Source organism: Sinohyriopsis cumingii, chromosome 2 (genome assembly GCF_028554795.1).
Source record: "Sinohyriopsis cumingii isolate HCF-2022 chromosome 2, ASM2855479v2, whole genome shotgun sequence".
NCBI classification, from domain to species: domain Eukaryota; kingdom Metazoa; phylum Mollusca; class Bivalvia; order Unionida; family Unionidae; genus Sinohyriopsis; species Sinohyriopsis cumingii.
The window spans coordinates 95,643,768-95,664,040 of NC_142962.1; the positions used below are offsets into that span (position 1 = coordinate 95,643,768).

The window sequence follows — 20,273 nt, forward strand, 5'->3', positions numbered from 1 at the left end:
ATAAAATTAAATGTGCTTTCAGAAGGATTTAAATATTTCAACAACAGTTGTACTCGAATGAAGGACTGATCTGAAAAAAGTATTAAATTTAATTTTCATATACTGTTATTTTGTATCATTTTTTCTTTCATTTCAGTATTACTATTGTTTGAATGCTTATGCTTTTTCTCTATTTTCTCTCTATCCTTACTTACCTCACATATTGATTGAAGGCAGTGAGTGTAAAATTACAGATATACCTTATCGAACGTGTGCACTGAAACAATATAAAATGATGTATAATTCTTGTTTCAAAAAGTTAAAATACAAAATAAAACACACACATGTAAAAGCTAATATTTAATTACCAGATTACAGCATTGACCTTGATTTATCAAATGCTAGTAGCTGTGTTAATCTCTAGGAATGAAACATTGTAAGAAAATGGGCGGGGCGTCATCATCCTATGTGGCCCATTTTTTGTTGGAGATTTAAACCACGAAAATTGGTCCCCAACAAAAATTGATGATACTACAGTATTATATGCTTACCCTGTGTGAAACAGTCATCTGTAAAGGTTCATGATAGTATGGATGACTTTGAAGATTACAGACCAATGACTTGGGCATTCATTCAAGGTATGCAGTCTTGCACTGTATTTACTTTGCTGCAAACCATTATTTTGTTTCTTGACTTACCATGACCATGACCCAAAAATATATAGGGTTTTCTTTATTACCCTAACTGCAAGTCATCCACAAAGTTTAGTCAAAGAACTTAATAACAGGGTCCCCAAATTGGGTTGATGCTCTATTGGGCAAAAACAGTTTAAAGGAATTTCAAGACAAGACCATTTCTTCCATTTAACTGTCAAGTGTTAAACCATCTCTCAAGTTCTTCTGCAATAACAAGATTTTCAAATTTGCTGCTGTGGTACACATACTAGATATCAGCTTGGCACCTTTTTATTTAGGATAAAGTGGACATCATTAGAAGTCTTTTGCTAAAAACCACATATAATAATGATCATCCACTGAGGATGGAGTAGTGACAAGATTTGTAAGACATTCATCATGGCAGCCATAACTGATGTATACTGGCACCATTTTCATGTAGGATCAACTAAGTATTATAAAAAGTCTATTGTTGAAAGCCCCATGTTAATATAGCCATCCATTAGAAAAGGGGTATAAATACTTTCAAGATATGATCATTCAATCAGGAGTAGCAAGATTTTCAAAGGCAGCTGCTGCAGAAGCAACAATGGACATCAGGTGGTCATCATTTTCATTTAAGACCAACTGGACATCACAAGAAGACTTCTGGTGAAAACCTCACATCCATATGAATTTCTGTTCAAGCAGAGTTGTGATTACAAGACTTTTAAGATGGCTGCCATGGTGGCCATACTGTCTACCAGACTGACATTATTTCCATTTAACACCAACTAGACATCATAAGAAGTCATTTAGTGAAAACATGTTGATATAATCATTGAATTCAAGAGTTGCATCAAGTAGAAGTCATTTACTGAAAAACCCCATGCTGATATGACCATCTCTTCAGGAGTAGCCATAACAAGAATTTCAATATGGCTGCCCTGCAGATTTCCATGAATTTTCTAAAACTTTTCCTGGGCCGTTTAACAAAACTCAAGAGCCACAATATCAATTTTAATTGTGTCACAATCGAAACAATTTTTTCAATCAGTACTTGGCACTCTATGAAATTAGCAGGTATCAATTTTTTTTAAAACTCCATTGTTAGCAATTCCATGAAATTTCCAAGATCTTGAGAAATCCACAAAATTTTGAAGGCCACTGAAATTTATTTTTTAAATTCCAAAACTTTTCCAGAATTCAAGGTCCTGCAGTAACCCTGGCCTTGGCAGCCATACTGTATGTCAGATCTGCACCAGTTTCATTTAGGACCACCTAGACATAAAAAGTCATTTTAGTGAAACCCCATTCTGCTCAAGGATCAATGACAGACATCTGGCCTTGGAATAATTTATATTGTCTACAGAAACCACAAGTCAGTTTCACACCTATTGCAATGAACATCTTTCTTATAAGATGAGGTCAATATCCATGTATGAATTATCAAGTCTGACTATGAGTATACTATGGCTTAGTAGAATATCCAAATGACTGATTTGGACATTTTAATATAGCTCAAAAGATCTGTCATATCAGTCAAGTTAGGCATATGCTTGAATGATGAATCTGAAGACATGCAATCAATATGTCCTTATATATTTTATGCCCTTTACTGTCCAGCTTCAGCACTAAAAGAATATTGTCAATCCAAGACATAAAGTAAGTTTTATCTTCAAGTTTTACCAATTTTAAAAACATGTAAAGAAACAGTTTCTGATTATTAATTGACTTATATTTTCTTTATTTCTCCAACAATATGCCTATACTGCAATCTGTGCATACAGCTGCTAGAAAAAAATCACTTTAAACTTCTGAACATGTTAGTTATCCAACAATGAGGAAATTAAACGATAACAAACATACTGATATAATTCTGTTCCCAATGGAAAAGATTGTTCTAGTAGTTATCTTTAAAACATTCCACTGTCTTATGAATTATAAATCCTTAGTAGTTCACTTTATTAGCAATCAAGAATTTTTTTATTCTTTTCTAACATCCATTAACAAACTTTCTATTCCCTTTTTTTTCTTCTGTGAAAGGTCCATTTCAACAATGACCATGAAAAAGAGTGTGCTGAAGAACAGGCTCACACAGGGTGCTCAATCACATTGTAACCATCAGCACAGGAAGATTCTCCCTCAACGATTCAGACTATTATGCAGCAGAAAAGAGATATGGGAAGTGAAGAAAAAAAAGGATATTCAAAGACTGGAATGTGCTGGGGCATGAGAAACTATGTCAAATATATGCACTTTCTTTTATATTCTTCATTGATTTTTTTAATTTGTATGATAATAATGCACGTCTTTTAGAACATATTGTGACACTAACATGCAATAGCCCCAATGCTATTGAAAATTCCCTGTGAGGTGTGTACTTAATTATCATTAATTTTGGGGCCTACAACATCTACACACACACAAACTTGGTTTCCAAATAAATACATGATAAAACATTCTTGGACTTTCCAGTACATACTGGCAATATGATTCTTTCTAGGTTCATAAATAAAGGACACTCAAGAAGAAAAGATAACCATCTTTAAGTACATGTATTACCAATACTTATATTTTCTATTCCATCTAAAATCAATTTAATACATTTATTGACTTGCTTCCAACTTAAAATATTCTTTAAGAATGGCTCAAAACCCAAACTATCTAAATTTCCATTGTGCTTCAAAATATATACAGGGTACTTTTTATTTTCAATACATTAGTACAAGTACACAGCTCCCTTGATAACTTGCAAACCCACTTATAATATGGTGACTGGCGTGGATCCATTTTTTTAAAATAAGAAAATATTTTAAAAAACTGGCCCCTTTTTGTTGAATGTGAAGAAAATCGTAACCAAAATTGGTAAATGAAACATTAATATCTCTCATTTTATCATAAAAAATGGCAGTTAATGCCCTAAATGTTAGAATCAAATCATTAAATTTGATAGTTTTTAATAAGAAATTATATATTTTGTTAGATTATAATAGAAAAATACTTTCTCAATACACTGTAAATAATAATATAGGGAAAAATAGCAATGAAATATTCTGGTAAATGCTAACATGTGGCAACACTGAAAGAAATAAACACCAATTAAATTCATGGATTATATTTTTTAATCTGTTTCATTGTCAACAGTATAATCATGACATGTTCTCTTCTATTTAAAACATGAAAACTCAATCAACCATCACAATGATACCTGCAAGAACCTATGTTTTGACCTACAACTTGGGGAAGTATTTGTTGCATGATAAAAATCGATTAAAGGAGGCCAGTGTGTTTTATCTCAGTAAGTATATCTTTCATATCAAATCACGAGATACAATAAAATAGTTAAAAGGCATGCAAATATTACTTGCATAAGCTCTTGTGGTCACTGCTGTGTTTCAAAATTAATCCACTTTACTTGAACATGGTCAAGTTTGTAGTGAACTAAAAATTACTGAGTCAAAACTAACAGGTTCAGTCAAGGATGAGCAGAAATTTTTATATTACTTGCATAATGCTGATTCTGATCATGGATGTAATTAAAAACAGGGCATGGACTGCATGCAATATAGAATTAAGTGATGCAGCATACAGATGGTTCACACTGCAACATGGACAAGGTATTCCTATGTCTGGAACAATTCTCAAGGCCCAGGCAGAGAAAATGGCAAAAAGAATGGATAATGACTCCGATTTCATGGCATGTTAGTTATGACTTTGGATAACCCAGCACCAACACAGAATAAAACAAAAATCATCAGGATAGATTCACTTTGATAATCCGGCAGTGAAATGTGAAGTGATACTTGACAAGTGTCGCAAGCTGCATATAGTATCATGTACTCAACAGCATTTTTGTTTAAATTTAGACCCATAAAATTAATATATTTTTTTCATCCTAGCACAACTAAATCAACCAATCAATCTTCATCGTCATCATCATCATCATCAAAACCATCAATCATTCCACCCACCCATCCAATGACAAAAGAATCCAAAAAGGACAACACAAGTTCTGACATTGTTGTTTCTCAAAATGAGTAATCTTTTCTGAAAAAAGAAATTGTTTAATTCTGAAAAACAATAAAACTAGAATGTATTCAATTCTAGAAAAAAAATCAGTGATGTGATACACATTGTGTTTAGCAGTGTATATGTTAAATGTACAGAAACCATGTGGAATAATGTTTTTAATGATCTCTTCAATAAAGTTTATCCTTAAACAAAAGGTAATTTATGAAAATGAACAATACCATCTTAAAGAGATATTTATTGACAGTTAACTTCAACACAATTATAAAATAAGTATTCAAACATATATCCATGCACCCACCCCCATACATTCAATTCCCTCCATCAATGTCCATCCCTCTTTTAGTTTTGTATAGGTCCCTCAGTAACTTGTACCCTCCTTTATAGTGCAATCAAAGTTTTTGGACCCCATCATGTGCGAGTTATCAAGGGAGTGCTGTACTTAGATTTTCAGAGTTCCTGAGTACAGTGTACTCCAACCCATACCTGATTAAACAAAACAAGAAGTGTAACATGAATGGCACATTTTACAACCATCATGTGCTTAATAATCCACATGCAGAAAACTGAAATTTCTGAGCAGTAAGCACTTTTTATTTTTCAGTCTCAGTGACCATTCAGAATTTGACCAATTTTTTCTCTCGAGTAAGACATCCACAAAGTCTGGTCCAGGTCTGGAAGCAATGGTAGATCAGTTCTACAAGCTATCAACATATAATCCAAGAGTTGCAAATTCAATATCAACCTAAAACAGACTGGTCAACTACCTGCTGCCTTGGTACCTAGCTCCCATTTCCTCTCCATCATATAGCAAATAATGTGTTAAAAGAGATGTGAAACCAATAAAACCAAACAAACAAACATTACTCCTATGGTCTGTGAGATGGAACCAGTGTTAGTGTGCAGAACCATTTTCCCTCTTTCAGTCAATGAACTTCTCTCCTGACCTTTCAATCCAAAAATTTACAGGTTTCTTCCTTAACCTGAGTCCAAGCCTTTCACAAAGCTTAGTTTATGTATGTGAATACAGAAATAATGTTATTATGATTAAACTTTTTTTTTTATATCTTTGTCAGTGTCTTTGAACTTTGACCATCTGAAAGATCATTTGGGTTTTTCCTTACCCCAAGTTCAACCTATTCACAAAGTGTCAAACCACAGATGGTTAAAGTTATTGTGCAGATCCTATTTTTCTCATTTCAATCAGTGAGATCTTAAACTTTTACTTTTGGACCCAAAAATCAAGTTTTTTTTCCCAAATGGCAATCCATCCACAAGGTCTGGTAACTGTTGATGGTGACGAATTCAAGTCATTGTGGGCAATCTTTTTTTCTCAGTCACAGTGCCTTCAACATATGACCCTCTGATCACAAAATCAACAAGGGTCTCCCATATCCCAACTGCAATCCATCCACAAAATCTGGTAACCAGTGAAAGTTGACAATTCAAATTATTATGTGGAAATTAAGAAGTTGATATGCAGATGCACAGACTGACAGCATAATACATTTTGTCTTTTTGTGGGCATATCAAAACTAAGCAAAAGGGCTACCTCCCTAATTTTGATCTACTTTTATGTCAAATTTGAGTTCTATTTACAAGTAACTGTCACATCACAATTTCTTTTCTAACAAATGTTTTTCATATCTAGCCCACACTTATCAAAATAAATAGCTATTACACTGACCAGCAAATTATACTTATGTGCAATCTGAAAGAATGCATAGACTGTGGTAAATACATTTGTCACACAAGAAATATGATAGATTAAAAGAGTCACCAGAAGGCCATCAGGACACTCAATCAAAAGCTTAAGTTCCTGGAGATCTGCTTCAGCCTGAAAAAAAAAAAAAGATGAACAGATTACAACGATCAACATAACCTTTGTGTACAAATATTGTTTCCAACTAAGGTGACCATAAACTATTTACATCTTGAAATAAAACCACCAACACAGATACATAAAAGCACTTATTTTCACCCCTGCTGACTCTGGGATGTACAAAAGCTAAAATGTACCCTCCTGCAAGTTGTAAGAAGTGAATAAGTACAGTAAAAGTCACATGGGTCATGTATATGCATTTACCCATTTTAAATAAATTGTTCTTTTAAAATGTAATTTTCTTTACCCAAAGTCAATCCTGATTACTGAATGTTCTGCACCTTAACTGTCATGAAGAAACTTCCAGACAAAAACTATTGATCTCTATTGTCTTTTACAATAATGGCAATGTACTAAACTTTGGTCAAGAAAAAAATCATGTCAAGTGGAAGTGTAATGATAAAGGGTAGTATGAATTTGTTTATCAATATGCTTAGCTCTTGTTGTGATATCACAGCATGCAACATTCAATCCAGATTGTACTGGATCAAACCTTTAGGTTAATTTCGTCCAAAAATGTCTCTGTAGTTTAACATTATTTTTGTCATATGCACTTCTCAGGGAGCCTAAATAATAATAATAATAATAATGATGACTTTGTATAGCACCTAATCTTTAGAAGCTCTAAGCGCTTTACAACATTAGACAACACCTATAAGATAAAATAAATATATAATGATATGATTACAAACACAAACACCATGAAATTAGAAAACATAAAAAACATGCCGAGAATATTTAAGGTAGGAAACATTATTAGGTCTTTAAGTTTGTTCTTGCAGTCAAAATAAGTGAGTTTTGAGAGCACTCTTGAATGGGATCACTGTCTTTGTGTCTAAGTTCAGTGGGCAATTCATTACATGTTGCTGGACCCTGGTATGCAAAAGAACGCTGTCCATATGACTTTGTTTTCATAGTGGGAATAATGAGTATACGATTGTCAGAAGATGAGTGTAAGTATCTTGCTGGTGTGTACACATGAGCGAGGTCAGATGGGTATGTTGGACTAGAGTCCGTCAGTGAAACGTAGCACAGAGAACAAATTTTGTGTTTGATTCTGGATCGAATGGATAGCCAGTGTAGGGTACAGAGCAGCAGGGAGGTGTGCTCTGATCGTGGTACTCTAAATATGGTCCAAGCAGCTGTGTTTTGAACTTTTTAAAGTTTCTGGAGTAGATACTGAGATGAACCAGACAGAATTGAGTTACAATAGTCCAATCTTGAAAGTACTAATGAACATACAAGATTTTTAGTGGTATCAAGTGAAAGATATTTGTGAATGGAGCTGATGCGTCGCAGCTCAAGATATGCAGCCTTGCATATGTTAATGACATGTTCGTGCAATGTGAGAGTACTGTCCAGAGTAACACCTTGGTTTCATACTAACTGTGTGAATTTAATGTTGGTGTTGCTGATATTTATTGTTTGAGGTAAAGGATGTAAATGAGAAAGTCTTTGTGTTGTGATCAGAATGGCCTCCGTTTTATCATCATTCATCTGCAGCTTGTTACATGTCATCCATGATTTCACATCAGATGCACCTCTCTACACCTTGGATGGTAGCATCAACTTCAATTGGGTGGCTAGATTTGTATATTTGGGTGTCATCAATAATGACCTCCCAAAGGAATATGTATGTATAAGAATTCAAATGAATAAAATACTTGCCACTTGAAGGTATGTAGAATCAAATTCTAAAAAATTACATCCATTTCTAAAATAGTGGGTGTTAAATGCATACATGACCTGTATGACTTTTACTATAATAACCATAATGACCTGGGATACATCCTGTGATGCTGTTTATGCAGGAAAGTTCTTTTTTTTACAGACTTAAGTTTTTATTTTTTTTATTTTAAGGATTATCCTTTTTGCTTTTATTTTTTATGCATGCTTTTTTTAAAGAATTACTAACCTTACTCATCACTCTTCAGAAAGGATTGTGATGTGCCATTAATTTCTAAACATCAGGGTATGACTGGGGCTATTGGTCTGGGATGGATGGACAGGCAGTACAAATTATATGGCCAGTCTTCTAGATGAATTTATGACTGGGACAGTCAGAAAGACATATCCTGCTTGTCCAAGAATTTCAAACACTAAACACAAAAGTAGGTTGGTCAGACTACCGAACCAGTTTGTTGGCAGCAGGAACTGCATATAGCATATGTTATTAGACTTGTGAGAAACTAGTCTGATAAACCAAATCCCCAAGTCTGTGTTGATACTAATAGACAATATGTCAGTCTGGTGTCACCTGTTTATTAAGATATGCAATTTTGCTGCATGCAAATCGTTCCAAAACACGCCTGCATACAGTTTAGACATTTACTGGTATTTGGTAACAGCCATAGCTCAAACTTCAAAATAGCCACAGGACAGAGGGTTGTGCTATTCCACATGAATTTCCAAGTCACCAAACATAGGATTTTATCAGAAAATAATAGGTACGTATTGTCAAAAGAACCCTTCAACAAACAGTAGTTCAACAGCCACAAGAAATACTGGTAAGTGTATAAAATTTACACCAATGTGTGCAGGCAAAAGTGTCTACAGATTTTTTTTACAGGTTTTCATGAATCGACAATATCAGCCTAGTGGGCAACCTGCTGGTAAAAGTAAATTGCATTCCCACATGCATAGTATCACTGGCATTAAGGCCATGCAAAGATGGGGACATAAAACAGTCATTAATAAATACATCATAAACCAAACCACATAGAGCATAATACCAATCAAAACTATGAAGTCTTCAAGTGAAAGCTTAGAGTGGTAAACATATACAATATATGTGGATACAAAGAGCAGATGATGGTGAGATAGTAGGTAAGAGTTACTGGGGGGGGGGGGTACAGCTTTCAGGAAGAGCTGGATTCTGGAGGTAAAAGGCTATTTTCCAAATGTTAATCCTAATATCATTGGGCAATGTATCTGATTCAGAAATTAGATGAGTATACTTCCCTTCGAAAGCAAACTGAAAAGCATTGTTTATACTGATGAGAAGACAGTAAATGGAAGGTATCTACTGGGTCTCTTCTGACAGCCTGTTGAAAACTGAAGGGATGTTGAGCGATTCCCTCTATACATGGGAAGACCACTCTAGTCTGACTTTTATCTTGGCGAGCAGATGACTTTTAATCTGTTGGTAAAACAAACCAAAAGACATGGTTAACATTTTTTTCAGCTGGAGAGGGTGGGATCTGCAAGGTGGTGGATACTATCCCAATGAATATTATGACTGAATAATGTATCTAAAGAAGAAATGCATACTGGAATTAACCCTCCCACTACTTGTTGGTAAAAGTCTTGCTGTCCTCTGCCATAGCCAAAACACAAGCGGAGACACTTAACAGTGGCCTTCCAACTTTCTCTTCCATCATCCACTAATTCTTCACCAATTTCATAAAATAAATATCCACAAAGTTCTTGGTGGCAAATTACTCATACTCTGAGGTATTTCCACTGACAGTTCTGACACATTTTCCCTCTCATTTCTTCAATAGCAACACATTTTACAAACCTTTGTCCAGTCTCCGTCCATGACATGACTTCGGAACTTTTCTGCAGATGGGTGCTCCAGCATACATCCTGATTCTGCAATAAGCTCTTCTGCTGTACGGCTGACAAGGAAATAAAGAAAATATTAGAGGTATACTTTAATCATGGGCAAAGAAAATTTTTACAAAAAACCTAAAACTGGGTGAAAAAGGTGAATATGAATACATAGTGAAGTGACTCCAATGCTTTTACAGATATCACTATATTAACTATGCTAATCTTCTGTTACTGCATCCTATTGTTACAAAGTAGACTCTAAGAAAATGATTAACATCATTCCTCTAAATGTCCTTGGAATTTGTTAACCAGTAAAGACTGTTACTTGCATTTAACTAATTTTCCAGTGATTATTTTCTTTTTCACCTGAAATGGGGATCGGAAACATGATTATATCCAACCTCATCTACTTCAGATTTTATTTGCCAGATATTCAGATTTACTCTCTCGCCCATGCATAAGCAGATAGGTAACAACCATTGAGGTTTTCTTTGCTTATCCAATTTTCATGTCTTGACCCATTTTTACTCTGAATCTCAATCTTACCCTACTTTTTACAGATTCTAATCTGTCCATGTGTTGTCCAGACCTGTCTAATTTAGATCTAATGGTAGGAAGTATAAAATCCAAACAAGAACTCTGGTCCAGACCATGTAATTTTCTGTCTTTAAAAATATCTTATCTCAAAAATGGAGTTTTTTCAGCTGTATTTTGTAATGCAAGCAGAAAGCCAATATTGTCTGGTGTTACTGTAGCTCTACGTTTTCTCACATTTTTGTTGTACCACCATCGCAACCACCTACTATGGTGTAAAATGAATTATGAAGCCAGAGCTTGGAACAAGGGTACAACCACATGACACATAAAAGGTGATACGCAGGGATAATGAGTTGAAAATGAAGCATTAAAGCACAAAAAGAAAATGAAATATATATATTTCATACAAAGTCTTGGTGAAAACCGTATCAATATGTCTATTCATCAAGGAAGAGGAGCAATAACAAGATTTTCAAAATGACTGCCATGTCAGTATGCTGGTTGTCCAAGGGTGACAAATTTCATTTAGGACCACCTAGACCTGTAAAGAACGTGTTTGTAAAGTTTCAATGTATTCCAACCAGTAGTTTCTTCGTTGAAGAATAACCAGGTTTCGATGACACCAAATGGTGGACAAATGGGCATCTGAGAAGCCTGTCTGGTCCATGAACAGAAGAACTATTTAAAAACGATTTGTGCAATGGGTCATACTTGAAATTTTAAATAAACCCATTTTGCACAATAGTTAACTGCCCAAATAAAAGACAGCATGTCAAACACCCACTACTTCCAGAAAATCCAAGAGATCAGTGAGCGAGGAGAGAAAGCACAAAACTTAGACCTCAAAAACATATGCAAGCATAAAACTATAAGCCATCTGTACATAAAACCAGGTATACCATATAATAAGCTATGACAAAGAATGAAAGCAATGAATGTAAACAATCATGCACTACAGTAGTATGAATCCTTTCACCACAGGTTAATTAATTTATTCTTGTGTCATCAATATCAATACAAATGATCAATATTCATAATCAAATATTTTACAATACTGGGGAGAACAACTCATGAGGTGTCTGAATATCTGGGAAATTCAAGGATAATTTTGAATTGCAAATATAGAATTGAAGAAGCAGCTGTATTGTATGATTAATTTATAATGAAAATAGTTTCTCAGCAACAAAAGCAGTTTAATAAAATATATGCAATGCTTTTTTGTACTAAATTTGACAGCCAAAGTTATTGTGAAAAAATATATTCATACAAAATGAGAAGTGTATGTCTTCTCATTACAAATAACTATTAAAACATGTCCTATAGAGCAAATAGTCTAAATGGTTTGATATGTAAACCCACCCCCATCCTCCAACCCTATGAAGGGATGTATGTATTTGATCTAATGACAGTTGATGCCGAAAAACTTTTAAATGAACTTTCACAATCTCTAAAAGTGTATCCAACTGTAATTTGTGTTATTTCTGTAATTCTCACAACATTATCTTGCCAACATACATCCATGTTTCATACCCTCATTTGGACCATCACCTTTTTACTTGGCCAAAATAAAAAAGTTTGAAAAATTCTAAGGTGGACATAACAATGAGATGGAAATAAATCAATATTTAGCCGTGACTCAGAAACTACTAGATTCCTCCACAACTACTGTTAAATTCAAATGAACAACATTATAACATTCATACTATTAATGCACATTCAACTTTGAGAACAACAAAATTATTAAGACCCACAATCTTACAACCAACACACCATTTTAATTAACAGTTTCCGTCCTAGACACTGGTTGAAAAGTAAAACCAGGAATCCAAGGTAAGACCTCTTCTTTTCTTTGACTGCTGTGTGTTTAAACCATGTCAGGAATTCTTGAGCAACATTTTCAAGCTGGCCAAACAAGAGTATGAAGGTCTTTATAATGGGTGTAAAATCAGCATTACTTTCTCTTAGGACCAACCATTCACCATAAAAAGCCTTCTGGAAAAACTAAATGTTGATATAACTTTAAGAGTAGTCATAAGATTTTTAAGATGAATATCTTGGCAGCTCAAATGAATACTAGATCAGCACCATTCTGGTTAAAAACCAACTAAATATCACAAGACTTTTGATGAAAATGCTATATCAATATGACCCATGGATTGAAAAATCCATTACCCTGAGCCCAGATCAATTAAAAATTAATGCAAGGCAATCATTTTTTTCCAATCTGAAAGCCCAGTTCTGTAACCTAAAAATATTATTAGAAAATTGAATGTGTTATAATAATTATAATGACATTTCATATATTTCTGAGTGCCAAACATTCATCATTGAATTGTTCCTCTGAGTATCAACATCATGGTGCCTGAATTATCTTCGTATACTTATAAAGCTGGGTGTTTAGTGTTGGTAAGAGACCATACTAATTGAAATATGTCTGCAACTCATATGATTAAGTAATCACAGTCCATACTAATTGCCCATCATGGAAAACCCTTAAAGAAACAAGACTCATGAATGTTCATGTTTTGTCAACACCAACATATGGTTGCAGTTTTTTTTATCTGAGGCTAGACACACTGACTGCCTATAATTTAGTACATGTATCATGCTTTCTCACTTGTCTCCTGTTTCAACAGGCATTCACTGAAGATCGTGTGACACTTGCTCCTGCTGGCTAACTTTAACTAAAGGTATATTAAAGTTTAATTAACTGAACAAAATATGAAAGTTTAAGTAATCAAAACAAACACAACTGTTTGTTACATACTTTGTTGGCTTTTGGGCAATGTCTAAAAAAAAATCCCATATGAAATTTTAACAGCTCTCTGACAAATCAGACATGACATTAATAATATCTAATTAACAATAACAAACTGTAATTATATAAGATGGGATAAACATAACATTTGGTGGCCAACTACAAAAAAACTAAAGATGAAGAAGACACTGCCAAAATAGGAAAATTGTTATATCATCTTTCATTAGATGATCTCAAATACATTAAATATGTGCGTAAAATTGTGTGTGATTAGAACTACCAATATGACAATTTTGGTTAAAAAAAATGTTCATTACAGGAACCATAGAGACAGCTGCAATAATTTACCGGGCACCAGAAAAATCTCCTGGGTATCCAGATTTTCAAAACTGGTTGTCTAGGGACAACCAATGATTTGCACAATTTTTCTAACTTGTTACTATCCATCAAGTAAGAGTTGTGATAACTAGATATTCTCAATGGCCACAACAGTGGCCATAATGAAGGTCAAATCATCGACAACTACCTGCTCAGCTGCTGCATGAACCACAAACCAAGCAGTCAGATCAACAGAAAAGTAGGTCAATATGACTTAATATTGGTCCATTAAATAAATGCACTTGTCACAAATCTGATGACTACATGCAACAATAAGAAACTGAGCCAAATACAAAAACCATAACGGATTCAACATAAAAAATTAATGAGGGTTCTCCATAGGATTATGAAAGTTGCAGCCCAGGACCTCACTTACAATAGAGTCCCTGCCATAAAATTAATTCAGAATAGGATAGTATTTCAAGTATCAATTACCTCAATAACAGTCTTTCATTATAAAACATTTTGTCCTAAATGGCAGATAATACATTACTTCATTCTTTTAGAAGACATTAGAGTAAATCTACAGCTCATTTTTAATGTATACTTATTATCACTGACAGGGCTTTAAAAATCGTATAAAAGCTGATTGAGATATTGAAATTGCCCTTGGGGGATTGGAGTCTGTCTCAAAATATGACAAGGTATCACAGCAAAAGTATTTTAAATAATCTAGGAACAAACAGTGGATGTTTGCAGAAATCACATATTTTCTTTACAAATATAGAACTTTTATCATTTTTTTATATTTTTATTTGCACCTGAAAACAATGTCAACGAATGAAGTTAACAAAAAATATACATGCAAATAGTGCATGTAGTTAAATGTGTACATGAGGATTTTTTGTTGTTGTTATAGGGTTTAACGCCATTTTTCAGCACAAGATAGGCTATACATGGCGGCCAGTATTAATGGTGGAGGAAGAACCCGGGAAAACCCCGGAAAGAACCACCGACCCATGAGAAGCTACCGGCAAGCTTTCTCACATATCCACATTGGCTGAGCCCAAGACTCGAACCTATGCAGACAGAGGTGAGATGGCAGTGATCCGTGACGGAGAGCGCTTTAGACCACTCGGCCACTCGGGGCCCCTGTACATGAGGAAAGAAGAGCTAGAATGTTGATATATTATAAGAGCAAATACTGACATTTACATGTAAACAGATATAAATGGATAGACATGTAGATATGGGTTTTGGAAATGGATAGATTTGTAAGTAGAGTGCTGTTTAAGGTAAAAGACCATAAATTGTGTATGTGTGTGTGATTTGGATTTTTATTGTAGCTTTAACAATTTTTCAGTTATATCGTTACGATGTCTGCAGTGTGGCAGTTTATAGTGATGTCTAGCCCTGGAACACACGCCACAGACATGCATCATGATGTCCCACCCAGTCACATTATCCTGACACCAGGCCAACCAGTCCTAACATTAACCTCTTAATGCTGAGCACCTAGCAAGGCAGCTGGTAGTAACATTTTTGTAAGTTTTTGGTACAACTCTGCTGGGTGTCGAACCCGCAACCTCCTGCATCTGAAGCGGAAGCTCTAACTACTAGGTTACCAGAGCGGTTAGACCATAAATTTAAAATATGTACTAGGTAAAAGACCATGAAAAATATGTACAAATATACACTGTAGATATTAAAATATCACTGACAAATTAAAATATAAATATTTCATTTCTGTCAATTTGCTTCAAATAGTACACTCAAATTATTATGCGAGATTGACCATGACAATGACTATCAGGAAATAACAGACTCAGTATATCATGTGGAATAAAGGATGAACAGATAAAAGAAGCTGCAGGCAGTTATGTATTTGAAGAAGGTGGTACAAATAATTACAAAATAATGGGGCTGATATATCTATTGTGATTAGATTGCTGAGTATAAAACTTCCTGAACATGGAACCGAACATGACTCTTCTCTTTATCTCAGAATCTGCAAACATGAGCTAGCCAAAGCCACATTTTCAGCTTGACCAAGGAGTCAGGCAACTGGATTTGTACAAATCTGTCTTTGTGATTCTGCCAAATAAATGTTAACTCATCACATTCTGGTATCTTCATGATTTGCTTTGCTACTCAGAAGCATCTTAACCAACTGAACACTTATGTCCATGTGGATTCATGTCTCAGGTTTGGACTGTGTTCCCAGGTTCTTTCTCCAACAGTTAAATTGGCCACTATTTATAGACTCTCATGTGCTAAACAATTTCATTAATTCAACATCAAGAACAAGCAATGATTTTAATTTTCCAGTGACAAAGTTGCTCATGATATTTGCTTCATACTGATATTAATCTGGTCAAGGCAAATGAAAGCATCCAGTATCCTTCTCATTTATTTTGCCATTCCAATAACTATCATGCAGGAAAATGTGAGCCAGCAGCATATATTTTGGGCTTCCCTTAGGATTTGAAACTGAAAGCTTATTGATCCCTGGGCTCAAATTTCCACAAATAAAAATCCTAAAACCCAGGATAATGAGTATGATGTGGAGAAAGTAAACACATATTTATAACTGTTGTCAAACAAAAAGCATCAGTCTTCTTTAACATACAAACAACATAATTATAGCATAAAATCTCAAGAGGAGACTAAATGGAAATTTGAGCATTGTATATTGAACTGGAATGCATTATTTATAAACCACTTTAGAAAATTATCTGGCATTAGTGATAATTTGTTAGCACAAATTTTGTTTCATACCACAATACACTACAATCACTCATCAATTTTCTTCCAAGCATTGCTGGATTTTCATGTGCATTGTGAAGAAAATTCTGTTTCTTACAACGTTTGTTTTCATAGTTTGAGTCAGTTTCCTTGAGAAAACAAGACAATTATTTCTCTAAGCCATGGTATTTATATATAATACTTACAGTTGACAAACAAATTGATAAACCAAGGATAAGAAATCAACAACAAAACAATGTACACCACATAGTGTAACAGTAATGTTAATGAATGTCAAACAAGAAATAATTCAATTCTATATTAAAAGTGTGACCAATTAACAGAGAATAAATTGGAAACATTAATGGCATAAAAAAAATTGTGGATCGTTTAACATCATCAAAACAAATAAATGTTATTTAAGCCATCAGTTCTCTTGACTTCTGTCAGTGATGCTCTAATCTCATAGCCCAACATCCAGGACTATACATTTTCCAAGTCAGACAAGTAACATTTTCCAAAGCACTTGTCCAGGACAAGTGCTATTTTTCTATTTTAAAACAACTTGGGCAAGTGCTCATTTTTATACTTTAATCACTTTATCTATCTTTATCGTGCCATTCATACCCTCTGGTGGTATGAACACTTGTAATGTATATCCATTTATTCATTCATATCCAATGTACTATAGTAAGTGGCAATTAATAACTGTTGCAAGTGCACGAGTTCTGTTGCTGTTTGACTGGAATAAGTGACAAAATTATCAACCAATAAAAACACTTCAAATAAATCAGACATGACTGAAATGATCTTGTTAATATTCAATTTACTCAACAAAAATACTCATGAGCAGATAACAATAATAATAATAATGAGGACTTTGTATAGTACCTAATCTTTAGAAGATCTAAGTGCTTTACAACATTTGACAACACCTATAACGTAAAAAACCCATATATAATGATATTATTACAAAAGCCAAACACCATGAAATAAAAAACATAAAAAACATGCTGTAAATATTTAAGGTAGGGAATATTATTAGGTCTTTAGGTTTTTTCTTGCAGTCGAAATAGGTGAGTTTTAAGAGCACTCTTGATTGGGATCACTGTGGCTATGTGTGTAAGTTCAGTGGGCAATTCATTCCACGTTGTTGGGCCCTGGTATGCAAAAGAACGTTCTCCATATGACTTTGTTTTCGTAGTGGGAATAATGAGTATACAATTGTCAGAAGAGGAGAGTAAGTATCTTGCTGGTGTGTACACATGGGTGAGGTTGGATAGGTATATTGAACTAGAGTCCGTCAGTGAAACGTAGCACAGAGAACAAATTTTGTGTTTGATTCTGGATCGAATGGATAGCCAGTGTATGGTACAGAGCAGTGGGGAGGTGAGCTCTGATCGTGGTACTCTATGATCCGAGCAACTATGTTTTGATGTTGTTGTAGGGTTTAACGCCTTTTTTCAGCACACGATAGGCTATACATGGAGGCCAGTATTAATGGTGGAGGAAGAACCTGGGAAATCCCTGGAAAGAACCACCAACCTCGAGAAACTACTGGCAAGCTTTCTCACATACCCACATTGGCCAAATCCGAGACTCAAACACATGCAGACAGAGGTGAGATGGCAGTGATCCATAACGGAGAACGATTTAGACCACTCGGGGCCCCCTGTGTTTTGAACTTTTTGAAGTAGATATTGAGACGAACCAGACAGAATTGAGTTACAATAGTCCAGTCTTGAAAGTACTAATGAACATAAAAGTGTTTTAGTGGCATCAACTGAAAGATATTTGCGAATGGAGCTGATGCATCTCAGCTCAAGATATGCAGCCTTGCTTATGTTCATGACATGTTCGTGCAATGTGAGAGTACTGCCCAGAGTAACACCTAGGTTTCGTACTGATTGTGTGAATGTAATGTTGTTGTTGTTGATATTTATTGTTTGAGGTAAGAGACGTGAATGAGAAAGTCTTTATGTTGTGATCAGAATGGCCTCAGTTTTATCATCATTCATCTGCAGCTTGTTACATGTTTTCCATATTTCACATCAGAAATGCACCTCTCTACATCTTGGATGGTAGCATCAACTTCAGTTGGGTGACTAGATTTGCATATTTGGGCGTCGTCAGTGTACAATTGGTGAGACACTGGATAATAATCTATGACACTTGAGAGTGTCCGAGTGTATAGAATGAAGAGAACAGGTCCAAGAACAGACCCCTGTGGAACACCACAACATAGATTAACTGGGCTGGAGTGTATTCCATTTGCAGACACAATCTGTGTCCTATATATCATGGTCTATTGTGTCAAATGCTGCAGACAAATCAAGGAGGGTGAGGACTGTAATCTTTCTGCTATCCAAAGCAGAGAGAATGTCAATAGCCACTTTTAGAAGAGTAGTTTCAGTACTGTGGCATGGGCGATATGCAGATTTACATGGCTAAAAAGACTGTTTGAATTTAGATGAGATACAAGCTGGGATAGAACAACCTTTTCTAAGATATATTATATGAATGGGAGATTAGAAACTGGGCAGTAGTTCTTGAAATCGTTATGGTTGAGTGTTGGTTTCTTCAGCAGAGGCTTTACAATGGCAGTTATGAAAAATAATGGGAATTCCCCTGATGTGAGAGAGGTATTAATAACTTCAGTTAGTGAAAGCAATACTAGATCTAAGCCCTCAAGCAGCAGTGATGTTAGAACTGGATCAAGTTCACATGACTTTGGTGCACTCTTCATCAGGATTGTACGTACTAAATCCATAGAGACAGGTACAAATGCTGCTAATGGTTGCCGCTGAAATTTTATATCCCAACTGTATGGTGATGACGAATCAATTGAAATTATGTTGTCAAGCTTATCTCTAATGGTTTGTACTTTGTTACTGAAAGAAGAAATTTGCAAACAGGTCTGGAAGGTCGACTAGACAGAAGGTTGTTGGAAGTGGTGTACATTTGTTCCTTGACATTAGCTTGTTAATAATCTCAAACAGCTCATTGCAGCTGAACTTTCCATGATCTTAGTACTGTAGTGGGCTGATTTTGCCGCATGGACTATGTGACATTCTTCTTAGCGGCTTCATAGATTTGCTTATGAATAGTGAGTCTAGTGGAAAGCCAAAGCCTCTCAGCTTTACGGCGATCTCTTTTAGCAGTGCAAATCTGGTCTCTAACACTGCTATACCATGGAGAACACTTCTGAATTGATACTCTGCACTCTTTGATTTCAATCACAGAATCAATGAATGAAATTAATGAATATGCTTTATCCACCCATTTGTCTGTTTCCTTCATGAACTGATTAAATGGCAGTCAAGACACTTTAATATTTTTATTTCTTATACAATTTATCAATTTCATCATGAGGTATTGCATTTGAAGCCAAATAAATATACAAAGGAGATATCTGTCCCTGTATTTCAATGAAAAAATGTATGTTATGATTACTTTAGCAGGGCCTTCCATTAGATCTGATGCTGGAGGTTGAGTTGCCAAAGTAAGCAGGGGGTGGGTGACCTCCCCCAATAAGGATACAAGGTTTTATCAAATAGCTGGGTGTATACTACATGTATCCAGGTAAATCACCAGTCTTCTGGCTGATAAGCAAAGCCCTGCTTTAGTAGAAGCAGCTGTCTAAAAAGCGGATCTTTTTTTATCTGGATAAAACAGAGTTTACTAGATTTTTTTTCAGAAGGAAAGTTATAAGGAAGATTCATAGAAGGATAATTCATTTGAAAATGGAAGGATAAAGCATAAACAGGGTTCATATAGGTTTATGTGACCAAACCTCAAGGTCAATTCAAGTATA

General features: G+C 34.9%; 1 protein-coding gene across 1 annotated transcript in view; it reads right to left on the reverse strand.

Moving 5' to 3' along the window:
• The window catches only part of LOC149805416 (WD repeat-containing protein 26-like), an 89,675-nt gene that overhangs the window by 64,743 nt on the left and 4,659 nt on the right, over window positions 1–20,273 (reverse strand). The window contains exons 2-3 of the mRNA XM_089949977.1: window positions 10,067–10,166; window positions 6,445–6,501 (exon numbers count right to left, since the gene is read on the reverse strand). Of these exons, the coding sequence (XP_089806103.1) occupies window positions 6,445–6,501; window positions 10,067–10,166 (157 nt within the window). The remainder of the gene's footprint in view (window positions 1–6,444; window positions 6,502–10,066; window positions 10,167–20,273) is intronic.